Here is a 22,344-nt window from a genome sequence, read left to right on the forward strand (position 1 = left end):
GTAACACTAATCTCAATGTGTTCAACAACGTCCTTACATAAGGACTTGTGCCTCAGGACTCTTACAAATTAAACTCATCCTTCATTTTAACCAACATAATTAGCATCGGGAGTGGTTGGAATACAAACACTTACGAGCCATCACTCAGAGAGCTATTTGTTTAAGCCGACATGATTTTTGGAGGTAATTTCCCAAGTTGATTGTTTTTGGAGGCAGGCCAGCGTGAGAGAACGAGGCGCTCGCGGAATGAGCGATCCAAGACCACACAAGAAAGAAAATCACTCGGATTTATCTTACAAACGGCTCTGATCTGAATAACAGCTAAGTTAATCTGTAAATTTCCTTAACTGCCCTTTATTCCCGATGTGGCTCGCTTTGCTCTCTGTCCTGCAGAGGTGCACGTTTCGGCTTCAATGCATCTTTGCAGCATTGCACGCAATCACATACACACGCTCCATTCAATGAACGTAAATAATATCCCACTCATTATTGTATTAAACAACACTTAGCGTACACTGACACAATGTGCATTTGGAGTTAATACTGATATATTTACAAATATATAAAACCACCCAATGAGCACACATTACGACACTGGGATGGAGGAGGCCACCGTCCCCTAACATCTTATAAAGGTCTATGAGACCTACAAAAAGAACTGGGAGTGATTACCCCACTCCCATGACCACAGTATTTACAACACACATTTCCAAATCCTCCTCTGAATTCCGCTCTAAACCAAACATAGTGTATGGGAAACTCAGATGCTGATATGTTATGACAAGTGCGATTTTTTTTTTTTTTTTTTTTTTTTTTTTGCTGCATGTCATTACAAGCAGGTCATGTCATCTCCATTCAGGCTTGTGGACAAAATATCAACAGTGGAAATGGATGGAACACCTTTGACTATATAAACACCAACGTTGAAGAAACGATGATCTGTAACGGCGACATGAGGAGGTGTTATTGAAGGACACAGTGACCTCTTCTCATGTGTGTTTTCAAGTATTATCAGGAGCATAAACGCAAAAAAAGCCTTCTGTGTATACTTTTACCCATAAGATATTCTACATTAAGTCTGCACACGCTATGCTAACAGCTAACAGCTAATACTTTATCGAGGGGCTTTTTGAATGACACCGTTAATGAGGGTTTTATATCAACAAGTACTTATAATCATAACAGCCCTCTTTCTCGATGAGGAGCGGCCCGAAATATGTAGCGGGTACGTCGGTCAGCTTTGAGCAATTTTAAATGAGGGAACGGCAGATTCCTGTTGGGACCTCAAAAGTTTGTATCCGTATTTCAAGTCCTGGTCTGATTCCAGACTCAAACTTGGGTTAGGTCTCTGAATCCAATATCCCAACTGAAGTCCAGATTGTTAGTTTGATGGGTAATGTGTGGGTTGAACATACATATGAATGCTTTGTAGCACACTGTAGCAAGATTTCTCTTCGAGGACTTGAGGTTTTTGGTTGCCTGCCAGGAATTGAGTTTGATTCTTGAAACAGATTCTGGCTACTCGTCCGCACTTTGGTCCAGTAGTCTTTATCTTTCCGTATGGCTAGTTGCGAATTTAGCCTTTAGAGACTGTCTTCCAGCGCCTTGCTCTGCGGTTCTGGCATTATTAGGTGTACAAATTGCTTGAATTCAGAGCAACAGTTTCAGCCTCAGTTTTAGCTCTTTGAGTAGTTTCTGAATATATGTTTCATGGCCAAGCTGGGAAAGTTCTCAAGAACTTTTTCAACAAGAGCTGTTCAGATGATCCTTAAATCAAGAAATAAACTGTCGGATTTATGGAAATTCTGTATTTGTGTTCTTATATATCAGATCGTATGTCCGATCCTGCTCGTGTGATCTTAAAATGTTCTTCATCAGTTGTTTAGTTCTGAGTTTGGATAATTTTTGAACACTTTATGAATCCATCCAGTATAGAAGGCCACATTCACGAAAATGGCCGGTCGGTTGTGTCGGGCACATCCTCTGCCGTTTATGCTCACGCCAACAATGACTTTACTGTTACTCTCTTGGCATACTAGAGGGCCGCCATAGTCTTTCTGTGAGCATGAAAAAAAAGCAATAGGACAAAAATAAATATTTAGAAATACATCCAAAGTGTAACAAAGTTAGAAGGTGGAAGCGATTAAGATAAACTGTCTAAGACAAACTCTACCGGTCAAAAATTTGGGGTCGGTAAGATTTTTAAATGTTTCCAAAAGAAGTCTCTTATGCTCATCAAGGCTGCATTTATTTAATTAAAAATACAGTACAATAGTAATATTGTGAAATATTATTACAATTTAAAAGAACTGTTTCTATTTGAATATATTTTAAAATGTAGGCAAATTTATTCAAAGCTGAGTTTCTTCAGGGCACATGAATCTTTTTCCTTCAGAAATTTTAATATGCTGATTTGGTGAAACATGTATTAATATCATCAATGTTGTACTGTACAAAACAGTTGTACTGTATACTATTTTTGTGGAAACCATGAGACTTTCAGGATTCTTTGAGGAATAGAAAGTTCAAAAGAACATGTATTTGAAACAGATTTCTTTTGTAACAATGTAGAAGTACCGTCACTTTTGATCTGTTTAATGCATCCTTGCTAAAACTTGGCAATACTTTATTTAAAGAAAAAAAACTTACAGACCCCAAACTTTTGAGCAGTCTATCCAGCAGAGTAAATGTGATGAATAAACTCACCTCACACACTCCTTCATCCCTTCTGCCACCAGCACACAGTTTAGAACTAGTTATCGGAAGAGTCCCTTTGTGAAGCTGCTGGCATTGTTCGTTGCTCACTACAGGCAGATTAACCCTTTTCAATTTCCCCTCATGTCCAGTGCCTAAAAAAGCCAGAAAAGCATCTATTAGATAAGCTACAGTATGCAAGTTTTCACATTTGGCATGTTTGCTTGAATATGAATATGTGCCTTCAATCGTCCTGCTTTCATACTGTTACTGTACATGTAGTTCCAAACTGCAAATCGCTTCCAAAATGCTTTCATCATCAACGTGAATACTATTGGAAGCTGTTTATTATTGTTACTTGGCAACAAAACTAGAACTCTGAAGAGGATGGGGGTTTTTTTGCTCTCATTTTAAATATTTGGAGCATTTTTGGCACTTTTTATTGGATTTTTTTTTTTTTTTTTTGCCATGAGCCCAGGTTTATTACCAACTCAGTCCCCATTTTTTAAATTAATTCAAGTGTCGTTACTTAGTGCGCACCCAAGTTTGGGTAATAGATTCACAACCAAACTTTGAACCAAACTTTATGGTCAACTGAAGCTGTGTCTGCAACAAAACCTCAAATGTGAAAACAACATCAGAGACGAGAATGGCGTTGAATTGTGAGCAGCAACATTTACTGAGGCTGATGCTCTGTACCCAAGTGTCTGTCTATGAGATGGGCACTGAGACCCTGTCCCAAATGGCACCCTAAGCACTCGCGGTCTTCCTACGAGTCTGCACTTTCATGATGTAACGCCATTTTGACTGTCGGGAAGAAGTCTGCTGCAGAGCTCGCATCAGTGCAGACTCGGCAAAAGTGTGCATCGAGGGCGCATATCAATCGCAAAGGGGGCGCTCACAAACACCCTTCTGAAACCTAAAATAACTAAATGGGACGCCCTACGGTCTCATGGACTTAACGGACATGCGAACGCGGCAGCCATTGTAAGTCCACGAGACCGAAAGTGCATATGAAGTGTGCCATTTGGGACAGGGCCTCAGACGTTGTTAGGTCGGAGCATGACAGCAATGTTGTGTGCCTGCAAAGTTGTCAGGTGGTGGGGAGTCTCTGAAGACTAGCTTTTAAGTTGAACCTACCTTTGGTCTCACCCCAGCCGTGCACAGAGCATATGGTGTCCTCCTGAATGCTGCAGTCAGCCACGGGCAGCTGAATAATTCTGACACGCTCTCTTATAAGCGCAGGTCTGTGTGAAAGAGGAACAGAGAGGTCATTTCATCAACAACAAAGGAATAAGATCAGACGTGGAATACATTAATGTTACACATATTGATTAATCGACAGGTCTTACCGAGTCAGTCGGAGAAGGGCGAGACTAGAGCCTTCAGGGCCACAGATGACGTGCGAGATTCTCCTCTCCTGTCTGTGAAAGTCATTCTCACCCGATTCGTTCAAATGGGATATACCAAGCCAAACTCTGTACTCTGATAGGTCAGGCACGCTGAGGGAAAAAGCATATGATCAAATTAGGGTTTCAAGTTTCGGGCAAAAATATTTGAATTCAGTTATTTTCTCTTTAAGGTCATATCATAATTTTTTTTGAGACAATTGTTTAGTTAAACATTTTTATGCAAATTTTCTGCTCTTTCTTCTGTGTTTTTGTATGGTACACCTTGCATGGAAGCCCATTCCCGCCACATAAGAAAAAACATTTTTAGAATCAAAAGTTGAAATTAAGACTTAGTAAATCGAAATGCCATAATGTCACGAAATGTCACTTTAAAAGTCATGATAATGAGATTAAAAAGTCAAAATTATGACTTGCTGCTCATTGATCTGACGCATCCTGACACAGGATGCATTGTGAACACATTAGGAGTATTTTAAACGTGGTTTTAGCTAGTAATGATGAAATTCTTATTCTTGAAATTCTTGAAATTCCCATAAGCGGAATGGCATGGAATAGCTGAGAGCAAACACACTCTTTAAAGGATTTTAAGCAAGAACAAGCTTTGGTGTAGGAAGAACAAAATGGATGTGGCTGCATGAGGTGGCTATGAGGTGGCAGCTTTCATTGAACAACTTCACTATGACTTTTAAAGTCATAATTTCGATTTAGTAAATCATAATTTTGACATTTTTAATGCTCAATTATTATAATATTTTTATGTGCCGGGAATTGGCTTCCATACTCTTTAAATGTGCAATGAGTTATGGCACTTTGCATCAACTTTACTAGCAAACTGCATGTTTGAAAGTCCAATATAGGTTTAATTGCACCAACAACCTCTTTCTTTAATTAAAAAGTTCAGAATAAGCCAGCATAAATATTTTTTTTTGTACTTGGCAGGATGTTACAGTACGTTTTCATAGTAAAATGAACAGTTTTTATCTCAAAAAGATCAAGCTAAGCTTGATTCTCCATTAAATAACCTTTATAATGAAAATTCTTTTGTGGATATGTAGATAAATGGATGTCTCATGCCAAGAGATGCATGTTCTAAAAACATCCGCAGCTTTGATTTGTTGAGTTACATGCACAAGACAAATCCTGGAAGCCCGCTGATCATTGACCTTGTGACCCTGAGAATCCAGAGGTCACGGGCAGGGCATGATGGTGACTGTGCAGCAAGGCTGGAGATAATTACCATGACGAGAAGCACTGTCTGTCTGTCAGCACCCACTCCTCCCTGACCAGAGAACCTCCGCACCAGTGAGTGCTCCTGAAGAGACCGAGAGACACAAGACAGTGACGCATCTCCAATATGTGCCTCTCACATTATAAAACATGACAGCGTAGGGCTTTACTTCTGAGAAGCTGTGCGAACACTGACTTCAGAGACAACTGCACTTTATTTGGAGGGAATTGTATCTGCCTGCAATGTAGTATATTTATTGTATGATATAAAGAAAGTGAATACTGTTCACTTTCGTTGTAATTTTCCTGTAACTTACTCTAAATATATTAGAAAAACTTAAAAGTATCACACATTAATAAATCAGTAAACATATAATGCTAATTCTGTGCTCACGTTTAATACTTAAATTTAGGAGTTTGTTACAACAGTAACATTAATAGTAATGTTAATAGTGATGCTTAATAGTGCACTGCTATTTTTAGTTGTTTCTTTCTTTCTTTCTTTCTTTCTTTCTTTCTTTCTTTCTTTCTTTGATGCCATATCAACAGCAAATGGCATTGTCATGACTCAACTCAGAGTAGTAGACATGAAAATAATCATAACAACAAAACTTTAATATATTTAAAATAATAAAAGTCTGTTTATGAGAATTTCTTTTCTTTTCTAATTTCTTTATGAAAATGTCTTGTTGTTGTTGTTACATTATATAATTTTAAGCAGGACAATCAAAACAATTTTTTTTTTTTTTTTAAGTTTACAAAATCACATGCTTATTCTTTACCCTTCAGTAAATACATATGGGTTAGTCTTGAGTTATCAATTCTTAGAACACCACCGTGTTTGTAAATTATATTATTTCAAATTACCTACATGTTTTGCAAATTGCTTACCCTCTCTGTATGCTGACCATCCAACTGCCTTCTTTAATTGGGACAGGCCCGCCACCGACAATTCTCACCTGCTTGTGAACAAAGCATGATGTCTTTGTAACCTCATCTGTGAAGAGGAATGAAAAGACAAAATGAGGGGGGGGGGGGCACATGAGTTTGTCAGAATACAGAAAAACATACAAATGCATAAATGTGTTTATGAAATAATCTTTCGAATGTCATCTGAAACGAAAGAATATCAGCTGGAAAATTGCATAGCCAAACAACATTTGAAGGATGTGATTACCTTTTTGTGGCAGATTGTTATGTGAGGGCTCACCTAAAAAGGAAGGAAAAGGAACAGGAAGCTTATTTTTGTTCTAAGCAATGAATAGGCATGAGAAATGAAAAGAAGAAGTGGTCACCAGTGTGATGGCTGTTTAGAGTATAATTTGAGTGAAAGTGTGTGTGAGGTCTTTAGCACAGGGCTAGTCTTGGTCCAGCATGTGGGACCAGTTAGACCTGCACAGCACTGAAACTTAACTTATACATGTGAGTGTGAGTGTGACAGAGACAGAGGGAGTGCTGACAGTCCGAGCCACCTGGACTTTACACTCTTTAATTAAACTGAAGCCTCTGTGGAAAGTGTGTGCGCATGTGTGGGTGAGTGATTGATTTGCCGCATGTAGATTCATAACACATGGCCTACACGCTCAACACAAGTCTGCGGTGTCAGTGATGAGAGTGCAAGTCAACAGGAAGGCACATACGATACAGCAATGTGGGTACATAATGGTCAAAAATATGGTTTTTGTCTGTATTGTATAAATAACTCAATAGTCATACTTTATTAAGAGTGAAAAACTCAAGAGAAAGTTAGCAACGTTAATTAAACTTAAGTATAAAACATCAAAATGTGTGAGAGCTGTTAAATGCTATGAACGAGTTCTTAACTCCATAATTACTCCAACTGATTCAGTGAATGAATTACACTACTGTAGAAGTTTGGGGGCAGTAAGTTCAAGTTCAATAATATTTTTTCTTTTATTCAGCAAGGATGCATTAAATTGATCAAAAGTGGCAGTAAAGACATTTATAATGCTACAAAAGATTTCCATTTCAAATAAATGCTGTTCTTTTGAACTTTGAACTCATAAAATTAGGCATTGGAAAGTTTGTAAGTACATCAGGAGTTTATTTAAATAACACTTGCCTGACGGCTCATGCTACTGGTAACCCGGACGTCGAGGTCACTTCAGTGATTTGGGAAAAGCCCGTAAAAGTCCTGGCAGAAAGCGATGCATAGTGTAACGACGCCCAGTTCCAGGAATGCACCAATATTTTGTTGGTAGTACCAGTTTGCAACAATTATTAGTTAACACTAAGTTGTCAATACAAATTGGATACATTTCTATGGAGTGTTAAATTCACTGCATTTCCCTTACACTTGTGAGTTTTGCAAAGGACTTTTACAGGCTTTTCCCAAATCACGGAAGTGACCTCAACGTTCGGGTTAGCGTTAGCATAAGCCACCAGGCAAGTGTTATTTAAATAAACTCCTGATGTACTTACAAACTTTCCAATGCCTTGTTTTATGAGTACAGAACCTATTTGTACTACTGTAGAAGTTTGGTGCCATTCCGGGCATTATTAGTGGGGTAATTTACGAGATACAAACTTGGATACATTAGCGCCTGCACTAAGCCATTTGGCTGATATCTCTAAATAAGCTCTAACTTTAATAATGTTCGACCAAGGGAAAAAAAGCTTCTGGGGGGGTGTTTGGCTCGAGGTCATGGTGCAAAGGACCCTAGGTTGAAATTAGTTTGAACCATCCCTTTAAGCAACACAACTGTTTGAAACATTGATAATAATAAGAAAAGTTATTTGAGCGCAGCATATTAGAATGATTTCTGAAGGATCATGTGTCACGGAAGACTGGAGTAATGATGCTGAAAATTCAGCTTTGCCATCACTGGAATTAAATTACATGTTAAAATATAGTAAATTGGAAGACAGTATAAATGGAGCCTTGGTGGGAATAAAGGTTTTTTCAAAGATCATAAGAACATCTGTTAAACCGTAGATAACAACTACAATCAAATCAGTGAGTGAGTTAAAGTTGTGTGACTGACTGAAATATTTGTGATTTTTGATTTGCAATGGGTCTCAACTAATTGTTCAGACCCATTTTGGACACAAACTAGTTCATTAAAAGGAACCGATTCAAACAAATGGCTTACCTGTACATTATTATAATCAAGCCACTTATTTGCAACTTTGCATTGGTTTGCAGTCATAAATAAAAATGGTATTGGGAGTGTGTCTGATTAAAAAATATATTGCTTTTCAAAATTTTGTGAAGTAAAGGTAATCATTTACATTTTGTATTGTTACTTTTGTACATTTTTAAGTTCTGCTCCTACCTCCGGTTATTGTATGACGAGGTAGACTGTTCAAAATGAATAAAATAAAGAAAGCCTAATGCAGCATCACAAAATACTATAGCTTTTGTAGCATTTCGCTTTTTGAGGTCAGTGGTTTACATTAGCCCCATATTCCTCAGCCTGTGTTCATCTCTTCATGTTTCAAGTAGCACTTTTAGTGAACCCAAAGGTCTCAATCAGTTGGTAATGTCAGCACAGACGTGTGTTGCTCACTCACAGGGTTTGAGAGAGCAGTAGTCCCACGGGATAGATGAGCTGTTGGTATAACACCACGGGCCGTGTTTGTCTTTGTCCGGGTTCCTGCAGAAGTTCCCCGCCTGTTCAGCCGTCAGCAAGTCCACTTCTCTTTCGTTACTGAGAATGAAAACAAACCTCATCATTACAACTTTTCAGAACATGTGCAGGTTTAAAAGAAAAGTCTACATATAAACATCCAAAACAGGTGCATCATTCAGGCACATACAAAGTCATTTAACACTAATCAAACCGTCTATCCGGTGTTTGTAACAAGACAATACATCTAAAACCACTTAAGAAAATAGTCCAAAGAAACGTCTTCCTCTTAAGTTCATCTTAAGCCCCAGCTGTGTAGAGCTCCTCTCAGGAGGCAAGGTGAATTATTTAGCTTGTGCATTACTCATGACATGTTTCCCTAAGCTTTTCCACATTATCAGTCAGATTCAGGAGGTTTCACAGATGTAAAGATGCTACGATTCTCCAAAAGTTCATCAGAGTCCAAAGGTGCTACAATGAAGAGCACAAATATGCATAACACCAATGATCTTCTTGCTGTGTTACTCTAGGGTTCATACAATGTAAACAATCTATGCCTAATGCCTGCCCGGCAGTGACCTTTGCAACCGGGCCGTGGCGGCTCACAGGCTGCGGGCTAAATAAAGGAGTCGATTGGCTTTGATGTGTTCATGGTGAGGGGTTAAGGTGAGGAAAGGGGTCAGAAGGTGGCTCTAAAGAATCTCGTTCCAGCTGGGTTGGCCTGACTGTAATTTTCTGGGAATTGAGTCACCCCAACTGGTCCACGTTTACTATCAATTAGAGATCTTCAGAATGGGGGTCCTCCACTAAAACGTGTTTTTCTTCCTCTGAAAACTGTGAGGGTCTTATTTTTTCAACGAAGACAAACAAAACCTGACAATCCCTGCGCTTTGCATCAATGAGCTGGTGGGGGTTCTGGAAAGGCCGACCTTTGACCTGGAACTTGTTCATAAAACAGGGAAGTTATTTAACGCCACACATCTCAGGGTGAGTGTGGATGGCAGAAACAACACAGGCCTGTTGTGGAAGCGATTGTTCAACTCCTCTGAGACTTACACACACACACACTCACTGAAAACTGTGCCAATTCACATTAAGCACAGGCAAAACCATAACTGCATTAGAGGAAACAGACCACACCTGGCAGGAACATAAACCATAGCTATTTAACACTCCAGTATGGCTGTAACTAAAACTGTGCATGCATATTTGATAGCTCCATATGCTTGTCTGTTTAAATAAAATAAAAAACATGAGATATTTCACATAACATCGGTCTCGTTTATTCACTCTCACCAATTTAACGACAACTTGCTGCGGCTGACCCTTGAACCTAATGACAAAATGGAGTTGACCTTGCAAAGCAGCACAAAGGCATCATGGGATTGTCCTTGAGATCCTGCATCGCAAGTTGTGGATCTAGTTTGGTTTCCATGGAAACTGAGTGAATGTCCATGACTGAAACTATGCGCTGTACCACTTTAAATTATGGTTCTGCTTAATACTAGACTATATAAAATTCATAGAAAAAATTGTGTGTGCTCATATCAAAAGACTATTAACAATCAATGTCTTCTGTCTAAATCTGAGTCTGTTATTTATTCAGTTTAAAGCTGAAGGGATTATTTTTTAACCAAAGAAATTCAAATACTTTCTCACAGATTAATATGCAGAGACAACTTTAAATATACATTTCAGCTTTAAGTTTATTTTGCAGTCTAGACATGTATGGCCAGCTTTTACCTTTCACTGTGGTCTTTCCATGGAGCGCAGGGGATGCCTGAACGAGTTTTTGCCCGTTTGCCATTGTACGTGTCACCAATGCCCGTATAACACTCTGAAATAACAAAAAATAAGAACAATCAAGCGATGCAGAGATTAAAAAATGGAGAGTGCAGTTATTGTAGGCAACAAGATCTTTTAAATTTTCTAAAGAAAATGTGATCATTTTCAAGCAAAAAACTATACATCAAATTGCTCAGAAAAGTAATATTTATGTTGTTAAAAGCAGGCGATGCTGATATGGAAATACTACTTCTACTCAGAAAAGTAATAGCCCATTTTTCCTCAACCGGCCACAAGTGTTTACTATTATTTATATACTTATAATATTTATAAAAAAATGAAACTAGCTTTTATTGCTATACAGTGCTACAGTATGCATAAGTTTAGACACCCATGCTAAAGTTGACTAAAAAGAGGAATAAAAAATCATCTTTTGGAAATTGAACTTAATGCCTTAATTAAAAAAATTAGGAAAAATCCAACCTTTAAGGACACCAATTTTCTTTGTGAATGAATAATGTATCGTAAATAAATAAATGTTCTTCCTTAAAATACAGGGTGCATAAGTTTGGACACCCCTATGTTAAATTCCCATAGAGGCAGGCAGATTTTTATTTTTAAAGGCCAGTTACTTCATGGATTCAGGATACTATGCATCCTGATAAAGTTCCCTTGGCCTTTGGAAGTAAAATAGCCCCACATCATCACATTGCCTTCACCATACATAGAGATTGGCATGGTTTTATTTCAGTTAGCCTAATAGCTGGTTTGATTTGCATTGAGAGATGATCTTATGGAAAGTACTCCATGCCAATCTCTAGGTATGGTGAAGGCTATGTGATGATGTGGGGCTATTTTAATTCCAAAGGCCAAGGGAACTTTATCAGGATGCATAGTATCCTGAATCCATGAAGTAACTGGCCTTTAAAAATAAAAATCTGCCTGCCTCTATGGGAATTTAACATAGGGGTGTCCAAACTTATGTACCCTGTATTTTAAGGAAGAACATTTATTTATTTACGATACATTATTCATTCACAAAGAAAATTGGTGTCCTTAAAGGTTGAATTTTTCCTAATTTTTTTAATTAAGGCATTAAGTTCAATTTCCAAAAGATGATTTTTTATTCCTCTTTTTAGTCAACTTTAGCATGGGTGTCTAAACTTATGCATAGCACTGTATCTTCTGTGATTTTGTTTTAATTTTTTATTTTGTTTCTATTTAGCTTAAATACATTTTTACTTCAGTTTTAGTTTAAGTAGGCTAATTTTAGTACATCAACCTAATTGGCATGGAAACATTTCTACTTTTCGTTTAAAAGGGTTTTCAAGTTTAAGTTCTTAGTATAAAACTTAAATTACAGAAAACGTTTAAACAAATATATTTCTAGTTAACAATTACAACACTGCCAGCCGCACAGTTTTGAAGAATGGTTCATGTCCGTAGCATAAACATTGTGGGATGAGTAACAAGGTAGAATTTATTCATTTGTTTGTTTTATGCCACGGCAGCAGCTAAGGCTATTTTCATGGCAGGAACATTGAGAAATCAGTTAAAAAATAGATAAACCAATTAATAAACATATTTAGAAAGATATAAAGGATAGACAAACAGTATAAACAATTTACACAGAGAAAAGTACCTCTAGATATATGCACAATATGCAAAAAGTGAAAGATAAATGCAATGCAGCATGATCAAATATAGATGTTGTAATTATCCCAATGAGAGTTCTGCCTTTAATCAAACACTGTTAACCTAAAATTATGAACAAACACTGCAAGCCAAAGTGCTTAAAGAAACACAGCAGGTTTGTGGAAACACATTGCTTATGGAAACATAGCAGGGCTCCCAGCGCACCACAAAAGTCGAGCTCATCCCAACGGCCTCGACTGGAACGGCAGCTAAATCGATCTTAACATCAGCGCTTGTGCGAGTCCTTCTATGAAGCATCTCCTGGGCCCTGCCAGTCACACGAAGCTGTCAGCAGTGATTAATGCTTGACTCATGCTGTCTCATTCCCACACTGCAGCTCCTGCTCCTTGCACATGTTTCAGACAACCCCCATTAGTGGCTGTGGAGATCGGGCTACAGGGACCACTGTGTACCGATGCCGAGACAGCCAAGAAAGAGCAAATGAAAGAGAAAGAAGGGGAGGGAGAAAGATCTACGGCATTCTTGAGCATCATGAAACGAAATTATATAGATATTATGTCTTGCTGGGGAGGATTAATAAGAACAAAGGCAAGGACGTTTTTTGAGGGTCGTTTTGATATGCAAAGAAGGCATGACTTCAAAAGTTATTGCCTTCTCTTTTTTTTTACCCAGCCAGCGAAACAAAGTTGGAAGTATGCCAGCCATAACATCATGGAAAACAAGATCAAGCCGCTAGATTATAAACATGTTTCTTAAAAAAGCAAATAAGTGTAATAGGTTTTATGGTCACTGTCTGTAATCTCGCCAGGCGTACTGGAATTTTCGCTCTTGCATAACTCACAGTCACCAGTACAGAAATACACATCAACAAAGGTGGCAAAACCAGGGTCAGACATGTCACGGTACTTCAGAAGCAATTCAAGGGTTAAATGTCTCTGGTCAAGGACATGGTGACAGTGACCGACTTGAGATACTCTCTACCAATAAGCTACAACTGACACAGTGCTTTTACAAGATGATTTACATTTTCACTGAATCCACTAGACGTTCAAATGCATTTAGAAGTATCAATATGCCTTAAATTTCAATAAAAAGGTAAATTTCCCCATGGATTTTCTGATAATAATGGATTTATGCTGATATTTTACATAGAATTATATGTATATCAATGCCCCTGTCTGAGCTCAGATTAGTCTGTAAGAATTTATGTACAATAATATGATCCACTGCATGACAAATATGGTTAAAAAGAACATGTTACTCTCTTGAACATTAGCTACCCAATAAGGTAATGCCCTTCCATGGTAGCTTCACTGAAGAAAAACAGTAGCCCTGTGTTTTTTTACAGACAGTGTATTTCCAATGCCATAAACCCGATTGTGTGTGTCAAGCAGACACTAATGACATTTCTGTAAGAGTTTATACAGTACATCTTTGTTTTGTACTATGTGTTACCCAGTACAGACTGGGTAACATTACATGTTACTTTTTCAAAAGTATATATAATTTTACTGTTCTTTAAGAACATACACTGTAACGTATTTGAGTGGATATGACGTTAATAAATCAAGGGAGGTGAAACGGTTTAGACATTTGGCACATCTCAAAGCACACACTTTATCAGTATGCAATGCATGAGAACCGAAAAACATTGCAATGATTCTACCATTCAACAGGAACGTCAAACTTTCTAATAAATATCAGACAAATATACTGTATAGTGAATGACTCTTACCTTCAGGTTCAGAGGTTGGAACTCCACAGCGAGGAATGTTTGTGCAGAATGCCACAGGTACACTGGGGTCAGTCGTGAAGCACCATGGGAGATGACGGCCGTCAGGATTCCTACAGTAGTTCTCCCGGAGATCCCTGCCGTGTCGACAAGTACTTTTAATCATACACGTATACACACATATCACACATGTTACTGTTACAGAGCATATGTTGAACAGACTGCGATTGAGCTTAAAAACTACAGATTTTGAAGAATTATCTGCATTTCTTCAAAATATAAACCAGTATGATGACAGATAAGAATCTGGTAGAGGAAACATTCAGGTTTTCCCTAGTGATGACAGAACCTGGCAGAAAGCCCTGCTGATAAAAACCAGCATACCTGGTGAAAATATTTATTTTGGGGGGATGTACAATACATCAGAACTGGTTACATACAGTGCATATACATATAATTCAGGTTGATAATAGATATTCATTAGTTGATATTGGCTATTTAACTTTGCATTGCATTAACTTTGCATCTTAAAATGAATACAAAAATATATAAAGTGAATATAAAAATAAAATAAATTATATACATATTTTTTCATAATATACATTGCAATGTTGTGATGCCCAAATGTACTTGTAGAAATTTAAAACTATTGATTTTATTGTATTATTATTATTATTATTATTTATTTTGACAAAATGGCATATATAGTATATATTTTGTTTAGAGCTTTTATTTGTATTCAGTCAGTAATAAAAAATTATATAGTATATATCGTCTTTTTTGGTATCAAGCAGAGGTCCAATATCGTTGCATCCCTATGTTTCTTGGATGCCTTGCCCAGAAAGGGATTCTTGTATACTAAAGTAGATTTTCCAGCAAGACTTCAGCCTACCACCTTATAAAAAAAGGCCATCAATGCATGAATATAAACCAGCATGGAAGTCCAGCCAACACATATCTGAACAATATATAAATACAAAATGAATAAAGTTTTAGGAGCATTTTCTTACTTGCAACGATAATTCTGTGGAGTATAAAAGTGTCGATGGGGAAACTGGGCGTCCCATCTCTGACAGGTCAATCCCTCGGGGGTGATGCCAACCGTTCCACGATAACCCTCTCCGCGTCCACGAAAACAACTTGTTGTGTTGTCAACGTCACCGCCGTTGTCTGAATCTGAGTAAACGGTGAAAAACATAAACAGAAAGACAAAGGAAGTGAGAGAATGAGGCATAATATCACTCCTTAGGCATGATGAACACTGAATCATTGATTCACCATTAACTGTTAAGACAGCGCTACTTCAGGGAGGAATAACAACAGCTTTGTCCAGCTTAATGGAGAGAGATGCTTCCTGAATGAGTCAAAGCAGTCACTAAGTCTGTGACGAATGCTAAAACAGTAGCCAACAGAGCTTTTTTTAGGGTAAAATGTAAGCGTTTCATGAATGATATATTGTTTTTGTCCATGCATCTCATTGCAATATATTACACTCATTAGAGACAGAGTTATTATGTTTACCTCCAATAACCTGATAGTGCTTCAGTCTGCTAATGAGGCTATAGCAGTAAGGGGAAATGGGCCCCGTCCTGCTAATAAAAAGTCAAACTCTCAAATGCGTTCAATACACTGTCAGAGTTTGAAGAGTTATACAGTGGATCCCAGCGTATGTAATGTTAATCTATTCATTCAATGATAGGTTAGCATTTTTTATTGCGCTAAAGAATGCTAACTCAGGCAGTGGTGTGTAATGTCATGAAGACAAATGCAAAGGTCAAGCAATTGGAAACAATGAGGTGCTCTGTACCTTAAAGTCTTGCTGTGTTTACTGCAAAGGAGCATGGTATTTTTAAAAGCATGTTTAGCTTTATAGAGGATCAAATAGTCTTGTTAACAGTGACGCTCTTTCTGCAAGAGGATGAAATCCACTTCTTGTAAAAGCAGATGTGTCTATCATGATTTCCAGAGGTGGGAAGTGAGATACATGGTTTAACTCTGTTTAGTTGCTTATTGAGATGCTGAGGTGTTTGAAAAGAAGCTGTGTTCTGCCAAATAGAAAAAAGCATGCTGAAAAGTGTCTCCCAGGATGATGATCTTTGAGAATCTGTCACAGGATTTTGCTCAAGGTTATGATGGAGGGGTAGCCAAACTGCTCTGAAAAACAAAAGCGACCCCCGTGGTTCGGTCTATAAGGGTAAAATGCCTGAGCGTCGGACGCCTGAGTTTTTGTCTCGCTTCCCACTTGAACCAACATGCCGTTGCATTGCTAATGAAAATAAACGGAGGCACAGCGATGAGGAGGAGGGGGGGTGTCATTATAATAATAGGTTTTTGGACGCTTATGAGCTTGTGTGTTTGAGCGCGCTGGGGGTTTGAAACCCACACGCGTGTTTTGTCTTTAGCATGGAAGGTTTACATAGCACTTGAAACTCAAGCACATTACTCTCATGCAGATAAGGGAACACTCTACTGCGCTGATGAGGAAAAATAAACACGGAGGCACGGTCCTGAAAAGACAGGGCAAGAGCTGAGGTAAGAGAAAGAGAGAAGAGAGTTTTATTGGTGGACCCTCCTCTCTCTCTTCTCCCGGTTACAAACAACATTCCTGTGAAGGTCCCAAACGAGAGGGGAGCCTGGGCTACAGGAAGAGGAAGTTGTAAATTTGGCAAACTCTGCCTCTTTTCATTCTTTTTTTTTGTCTCTGGCTTCTTTTTTGTTCTCCTCTGTCTCTTCATCTTATACATAGGACTCACCGCACTGTTTGATGTTACAGTACTCCCATGGAGTGCTCGGATCGGTGGTGAAACACCAGGGCCTCTGGCGCCCGTCTGGGTTCCTGCAGTAGTTGTCCTTTAGACCTTTATCGGGGTACCTGTCATAAGAAGGGCAAAATGAGCACACTTAACACGCCACATATCAACCATCCCAGTTCTACAGCAACTTTGATTTACAGCCAGGATAAAATTCTAATAACCTCCAGAAAATACATAACATGCTCTTTGCTTCTGGTACAGCAGTTCTTAAGCCAAGCACACAAGACAGAAGCCTGTTGCCCTGCACACACTTAAAGACGCAGAAGTCACAATTGAATTTTTTCCAGTGTCGGACGATATTTTTTAATAAAGATAAATTAATATTTTTATTCAGCAAAGACACACTGAACTGTAAAAAAAAAAAAAAAAGTGACAGTAAAGGAATTTATAATGATACAGAAGATTTATATTTCTGGTCAAGACAATCTCCTGAACTCCAAACTGAATGTCAGAATGGGAAAGAAAGGTGATTTAAGCAATTTTGAGCGTGGCATGGTTGTTGGTGCCAGACGGGCCGGTCTGAGTATTTCACAATCTGCTCAGTTACTGGGATTTTCACACACAACCATTTCTAGGGTTTACAAAGAATGGTGTGAAAAGGGAAAAACATCCAGTATGCGGCAGTCCTGTGGGCGAAAATGCCTTGTTGATGCTAGAGGTCAGAGGAGAATGGGCCGACTGATTCAAGCTGATAGAAGAGCAACTTTGACTGAAATAACCACTCGTTACAACCGAGGTATGCAGCAAAGCATTTGTGAAGCCACAACACGCACAACCTTGAGGCAGATGGGCTACAACAGCAGAAGACCCCACCGGGTACCACTCATCTCCACTACAACTAGGAAAAAGAGGCTACAATTTGCACAAGCTCACCAAAATTGGACAGTTGAAGACTGGAAAAATGTTGCCTGGTCTGATGAGTCTCGATTTCTGTTGAGACATTCAGATGGTAGAGTCAGAATTTGGCGTAAACAGAATGAGAACATGGATCCATCATGCCTTGTTCCCACTGTGCAGGCTGGTGGTGGTGGTGTAATGGTGTGGGGGATGTTTTCTTGGCACACTTTAGGCCCCTTAGTGCCAATTGGGCATCGTTTAGATGCCACGGCCTACCTGAGCATTGTTTCTGACCATGTCCATCCCTTTATGACCACCATGTACCCATCCTCTGATGGCTACTTCCAGCAGGATAATGCACCATGTCACAAAGCTCGAATCATTTCAAATTGGTTTCTTGAACATGACAATGAGTTCACTGTACTAAAATGGCCCCCACAGTCACCAGATCTCAACCCAATAGAGCATCTTTGGGATGTGGTGGAACTGGTGCCCTGGATGTGCATCCCACAAATCTCCATCAACTGCAAGATGCTATCCTATCAATATGGGCCAACATTTCTAAAGAATGCTTTCAGCACCTTGTTGAATCAATGCCACGTAGAATTAAGGCAGTTCTTAAGGCGAAAGGGGGTCAAACACAGTATTAGTATGGTGTTCCTAATAATCCTTTAGGTGAGTGTATATTAAATAGAAAAATGCCTTGGTGAGTATAAGAGACTTTCAAAAAACGTAAAAAAATCTTACTGACCACAAACTTTTAAATGGTAGTGTAAATCGTCCGACACCCAAAATGTAATTGTTATAGATTGCGCGCTCTGCACTGCCGCTCCCCATTCACAGAGTAAGTGCGATCGCGAATTTGAAAGTGAAAGTAAAACACGAGCTCCCTGATGCATGCAAATTAGGTTGCATACAATAGCCCGTCTCCCAATATCAAACTTATCTCTGGACTGTGTAGTTGTGGCTCTGGTTTCTGTTTTGATCTCTGTTTGCTCTTGAATACTGAGAGAGTCCTTTGATTATGGTTGCACTTGCAATTATTGTTTGCACTTAAAAAAGACTAAGAAAAAACTGTTATTTATTTTTGTTATTTATACTGTTTTTATTTCTATGTTCAATTTGTGAAAAGGAGTTCAATTAGGAGGTCACACACAGCCTCAGTTCTGGGAGCTCATAATTAATGTAAAGTTCTGAAGAGACTCATGTGAAATCATACAGGAGAAAATCAAATAATTTGAGTTTGTGGCAAAACCTTTTACAGTGCTTGTATATTGTAGTCTTTCAATGCATTTGATAATTCAAACTCATAAAGTAGAACTGAAATTACATTCATTACAAGATTATTAGTTAAAACACTTGAAAATGCACCTGCAGACTATTTTTCCAGTCATGAATTTTGTCATTGAGGATTTCTGTAAAATATTGTGCAAAAATCTCCTCATCTTGTTCTCGTGAACACAATCTCGTGTCTCGTCTCGTCTTGTGAGATAAGTGAGATAAGTGCATGCCATTTCCAATATTTTTTTCTAATAATTTTTTTTTTTAATAACTTAGTCAATAAGTGAATATATGACTGATTTACAGTGTTATATTTACACTAAAGTTGGCTATAATGTGAAACTTTATGTTGCAGACTGGTCATGCAGTCTGCCTTGTGGTGTTCAATGGGTTTTTATAACTGCTTGTACTTCTAAAACAAACAAAAAAGGCTCAAGACATCATAGAAAATTTGCCTCTTTGGTAGGTTCACACAAAGCAGTCATTTGATGTAGTGATTTATATCAAACGGGGGCATGGCCCAGTTCCCATGAGGTCAAGTGGGAAAACAATTTATTGATTTATCAAATATTTTTAAAAGTTCCTCACAAATGCCATTCCGGATTAGGATAACGTCAAGAGCATTTTCCATGCATGCAATCTAAGATATAAAAAAAAAAAAAAAAAACTTTGTGTGTTTAGAGACTCTGAAGGGAGGGTATTCAAACAAACCAAATGGACATTTATTTCAAGATTAATATTGTCGTTTCCCAGAACTAGTAAAGATGTAACTAGGGCACTGGGAAGGTCATACAAAACAAAAATGCCATTTATTGGCTGAAAAGTGCATACATGTACTATACATCAGGTAGCAATGTGGTCAACTGTTCCCTGTTAGTTCCTATGCTAAACAAAATAGATGTGTAATTGAGAAAAGATGTGCAGGGAACTTATTTTTGTCCAACATGAGCATGGTCCAAAGAAATTATGAAACCATAAAGAATAATGTTTTCCAAAACAAAGTGTAATTTTTCATGACTGCTGTTAGCCATCACTTTAATATGCCTGCTCACATTGTGATTTCAGACAGATTAAAGCATAGCTGAGTTGTTTTCCACAGTACCTTTCAATAGCATGAGGCAAATGATCCACTTATGACACTTCTTTAGCATAACATTATCAATTGATATCTGATTCCTTTGAAAAATGATCTGAAAAATGATCTGATCATCAACTAAAGTTTTACAAAATCCTGAAAAACTCACCACCACAATGCTAAAGTGTTCTGAGTGGTTTCGAGGGTGTTGCTATGGGCTTGCTAATGTGTTCTGTGTGGTTGTTAGTGTGTTGCTAGGGCGTTCTAGAAGGTTTCTATGTCTTAACTCAAAACAAACCACCCCCAAGTCTTCATTATATTCTACAATCCTCTTGTCCCTCCTTCAATGTTAGTCTATGGATTTTTTTTCACCTTTTAGTGAAAAATCATAATTTTTTTTTGAGTTTTTGCAACAAACTGCATGATTTGAGGTATCACCATAATACACAAAGGGAACAAAAGGGATTTTTGCCAAATTGGCAAAGCTTCTCATATTGACTGAAAATCATGACCTGAAGACAGTCTGATGGATGTCGTCCCTTACCGTTTGCACTTTCTAGTGGGTCTCATACCTTTTAGGGTGGAAAAGGTGTTTATGTGGTTCCTCAAGGTCCCAGCGCTGGCACTCCCGGCCGCTCTCCGTGTGGTCCATGGGTCCACGGTAAATTTCTCCATTACACGTCATGCATTCCACTATGGATAAGGAGCATTCCTCATAAGAATGTTAACCAAGACGAGGCCCAAAAGACCCCAGCTGAGCGACATTAGCATGCTTGTAGAGGATAACTGAACAGGGTTCAACCCTTGTTGTCATGTTGAACGGTAAGAAGAACGAAGAACCGTGGCAGATCTATGGTAGTAAATTTGTGCACGTTAACTATGCATAGGCTAATCACTAACAATTAATGACGGTATGGATTCTTATATTTATCAAGAAGACAAGCAATTACGGAGCCACATGTGACCCTTAGAATGTCTAAAAAATAAATCATCTGATGCTTCAATTTACTAGGCAGACATACCACCCATTAGGCCTTGCATTTATCCCCAGGGGTACGTTGCAGCTTCTAACAGATTTCATACGATCAAAGGTTAAAGCAACATGTAATTATTACAGTACTTAGTAAAAAGCTTAGTCACTGTAGGACCAAAACCAAATATCACAGCAGATGTAGGTCACCTCAGCTAGAGTCATCTCTCTAAGTCCTGTTATTAGTTGTACAGTACACACAGTATAAGGAGCAGATTGCTGTAGTAGAAACAGATGTAAATGTCAGCCACTCTCATGAAAGCATGATTTTCCTTCTTTGCGTGTGTCTGTGTGTTTTTGATTACGGGAAACTAATTTATTAACAAACCCTCCCGGACATATTTCACCATGCAACTATTAGAATAGACAAGAGGCTCTCTTTGTTAGCCTGGTCACTATCTCTGCAGAAAACCCCTCTTTATGCATGCAACTTGATGTGTTCTCCTAACGAAAATCCCCAGTCACTCTAACAATCGAGCGCTTTCATTCTTCTACAATTGATCAAGCTTTAAATCCAATAAATTAGCAATTCACGTGAAAAAGGTGTTTTTAAAAGGCTGGAAATCAATTAAACATCCCTCAGTTTAAACTGCAAACCAAGAGGAGAGATCGTTTTAACATCTCAACTGTGTCTCTATAAGACAGTAAACTGAGAGTGAATGGAGACTTTTGAAGTCTCCTGATTCACAGACTTTTATCATGAAAACAATACTTCAGTAATTGCACATGTCTAGATCTTAACAACATGGTAAAAAATGCTGGTCTTGAACTCACCCTCCGAGCATTGTGGGATACTGCAGTCCTGGTGGCGTATTCTGGGGTCCGTGGTAAAGCACCAAGGACCTGTTGTGGTGTTGTCTGGGTTACGACATAAATTATCCCGTAGATCTCGGTGCTTATGCCTCTGGGGTAAGAAACTGATGGAGTGAGGACAGAAACAGAGGTGATGTTTATGAAATCATACACACAAGCAAAATTGTTCCAAATTCTTTAAACAATTACAGTTACTCTTTGACACATGACTTGACATTTTTAGCTGCATAGAGTGAAGATTGATGATCGTATTAAACCAGTCATATAGTGACGTTAACAATCCTTTGCATCTGCTTTGTCTTACTGAATAAAGAAACATCACTACAAGTGAGCTAAGAATTTTATTGGGTGTCACATGACACATTTTTGACTTCCAGCCAAATACAACAGAATATCACA

The 22,344-nt window shown here is 38.4% G+C and overlaps 1 protein-coding gene across 1 annotated transcript in view; it reads right to left on the reverse strand.

Annotated features, from left to right (window-relative positions):
* Positions 1–818: 818 nt before the first annotated feature.
* hgfb (hepatocyte growth factor b) overlaps positions 819–22,344 on the reverse strand; it is a 30,165-nt gene continuing 8,639 nt past the window's right edge. The window contains exons 5-18 of the mRNA XM_079874309.1: positions 21,907–22,049; positions 20,675–20,795; positions 16,850–16,968; positions 15,107–15,272; positions 14,100–14,233; positions 10,667–10,760; positions 8,868–9,004; positions 6,511–6,543; positions 6,225–6,330; positions 5,344–5,418; positions 4,047–4,196; positions 3,835–3,941; positions 2,707–2,849; positions 819–2,057 (exon numbers count right to left, since the gene is read on the reverse strand). Of these exons, the coding sequence (XP_079730435.1) occupies positions 1,875–2,057; positions 2,707–2,849; positions 3,835–3,941; positions 4,047–4,196; positions 5,344–5,418; positions 6,225–6,330; positions 6,511–6,543; positions 8,868–9,004; positions 10,667–10,760; positions 14,100–14,233; positions 15,107–15,272; positions 16,850–16,968; positions 20,675–20,795; positions 21,907–22,049 (1,711 nt within the window). The 3' untranslated portion in view covers positions 819–1,874. The remainder of the gene's footprint in view (positions 2,058–2,706; positions 2,850–3,834; positions 3,942–4,046; positions 4,197–5,343; positions 5,419–6,224; positions 6,331–6,510; positions 6,544–8,867; positions 9,005–10,666; positions 10,761–14,099; positions 14,234–15,106; positions 15,273–16,849; positions 16,969–20,674; positions 20,796–21,906; positions 22,050–22,344) is intronic.

This window comes from Squalius cephalus, assembly GCF_949319135.1.
Source record: "Squalius cephalus genome assembly, chromosome: 6".
NCBI lineage: Eukaryota > Metazoa > Chordata > Actinopteri > Cypriniformes > Leuciscidae > Squalius > Squalius cephalus.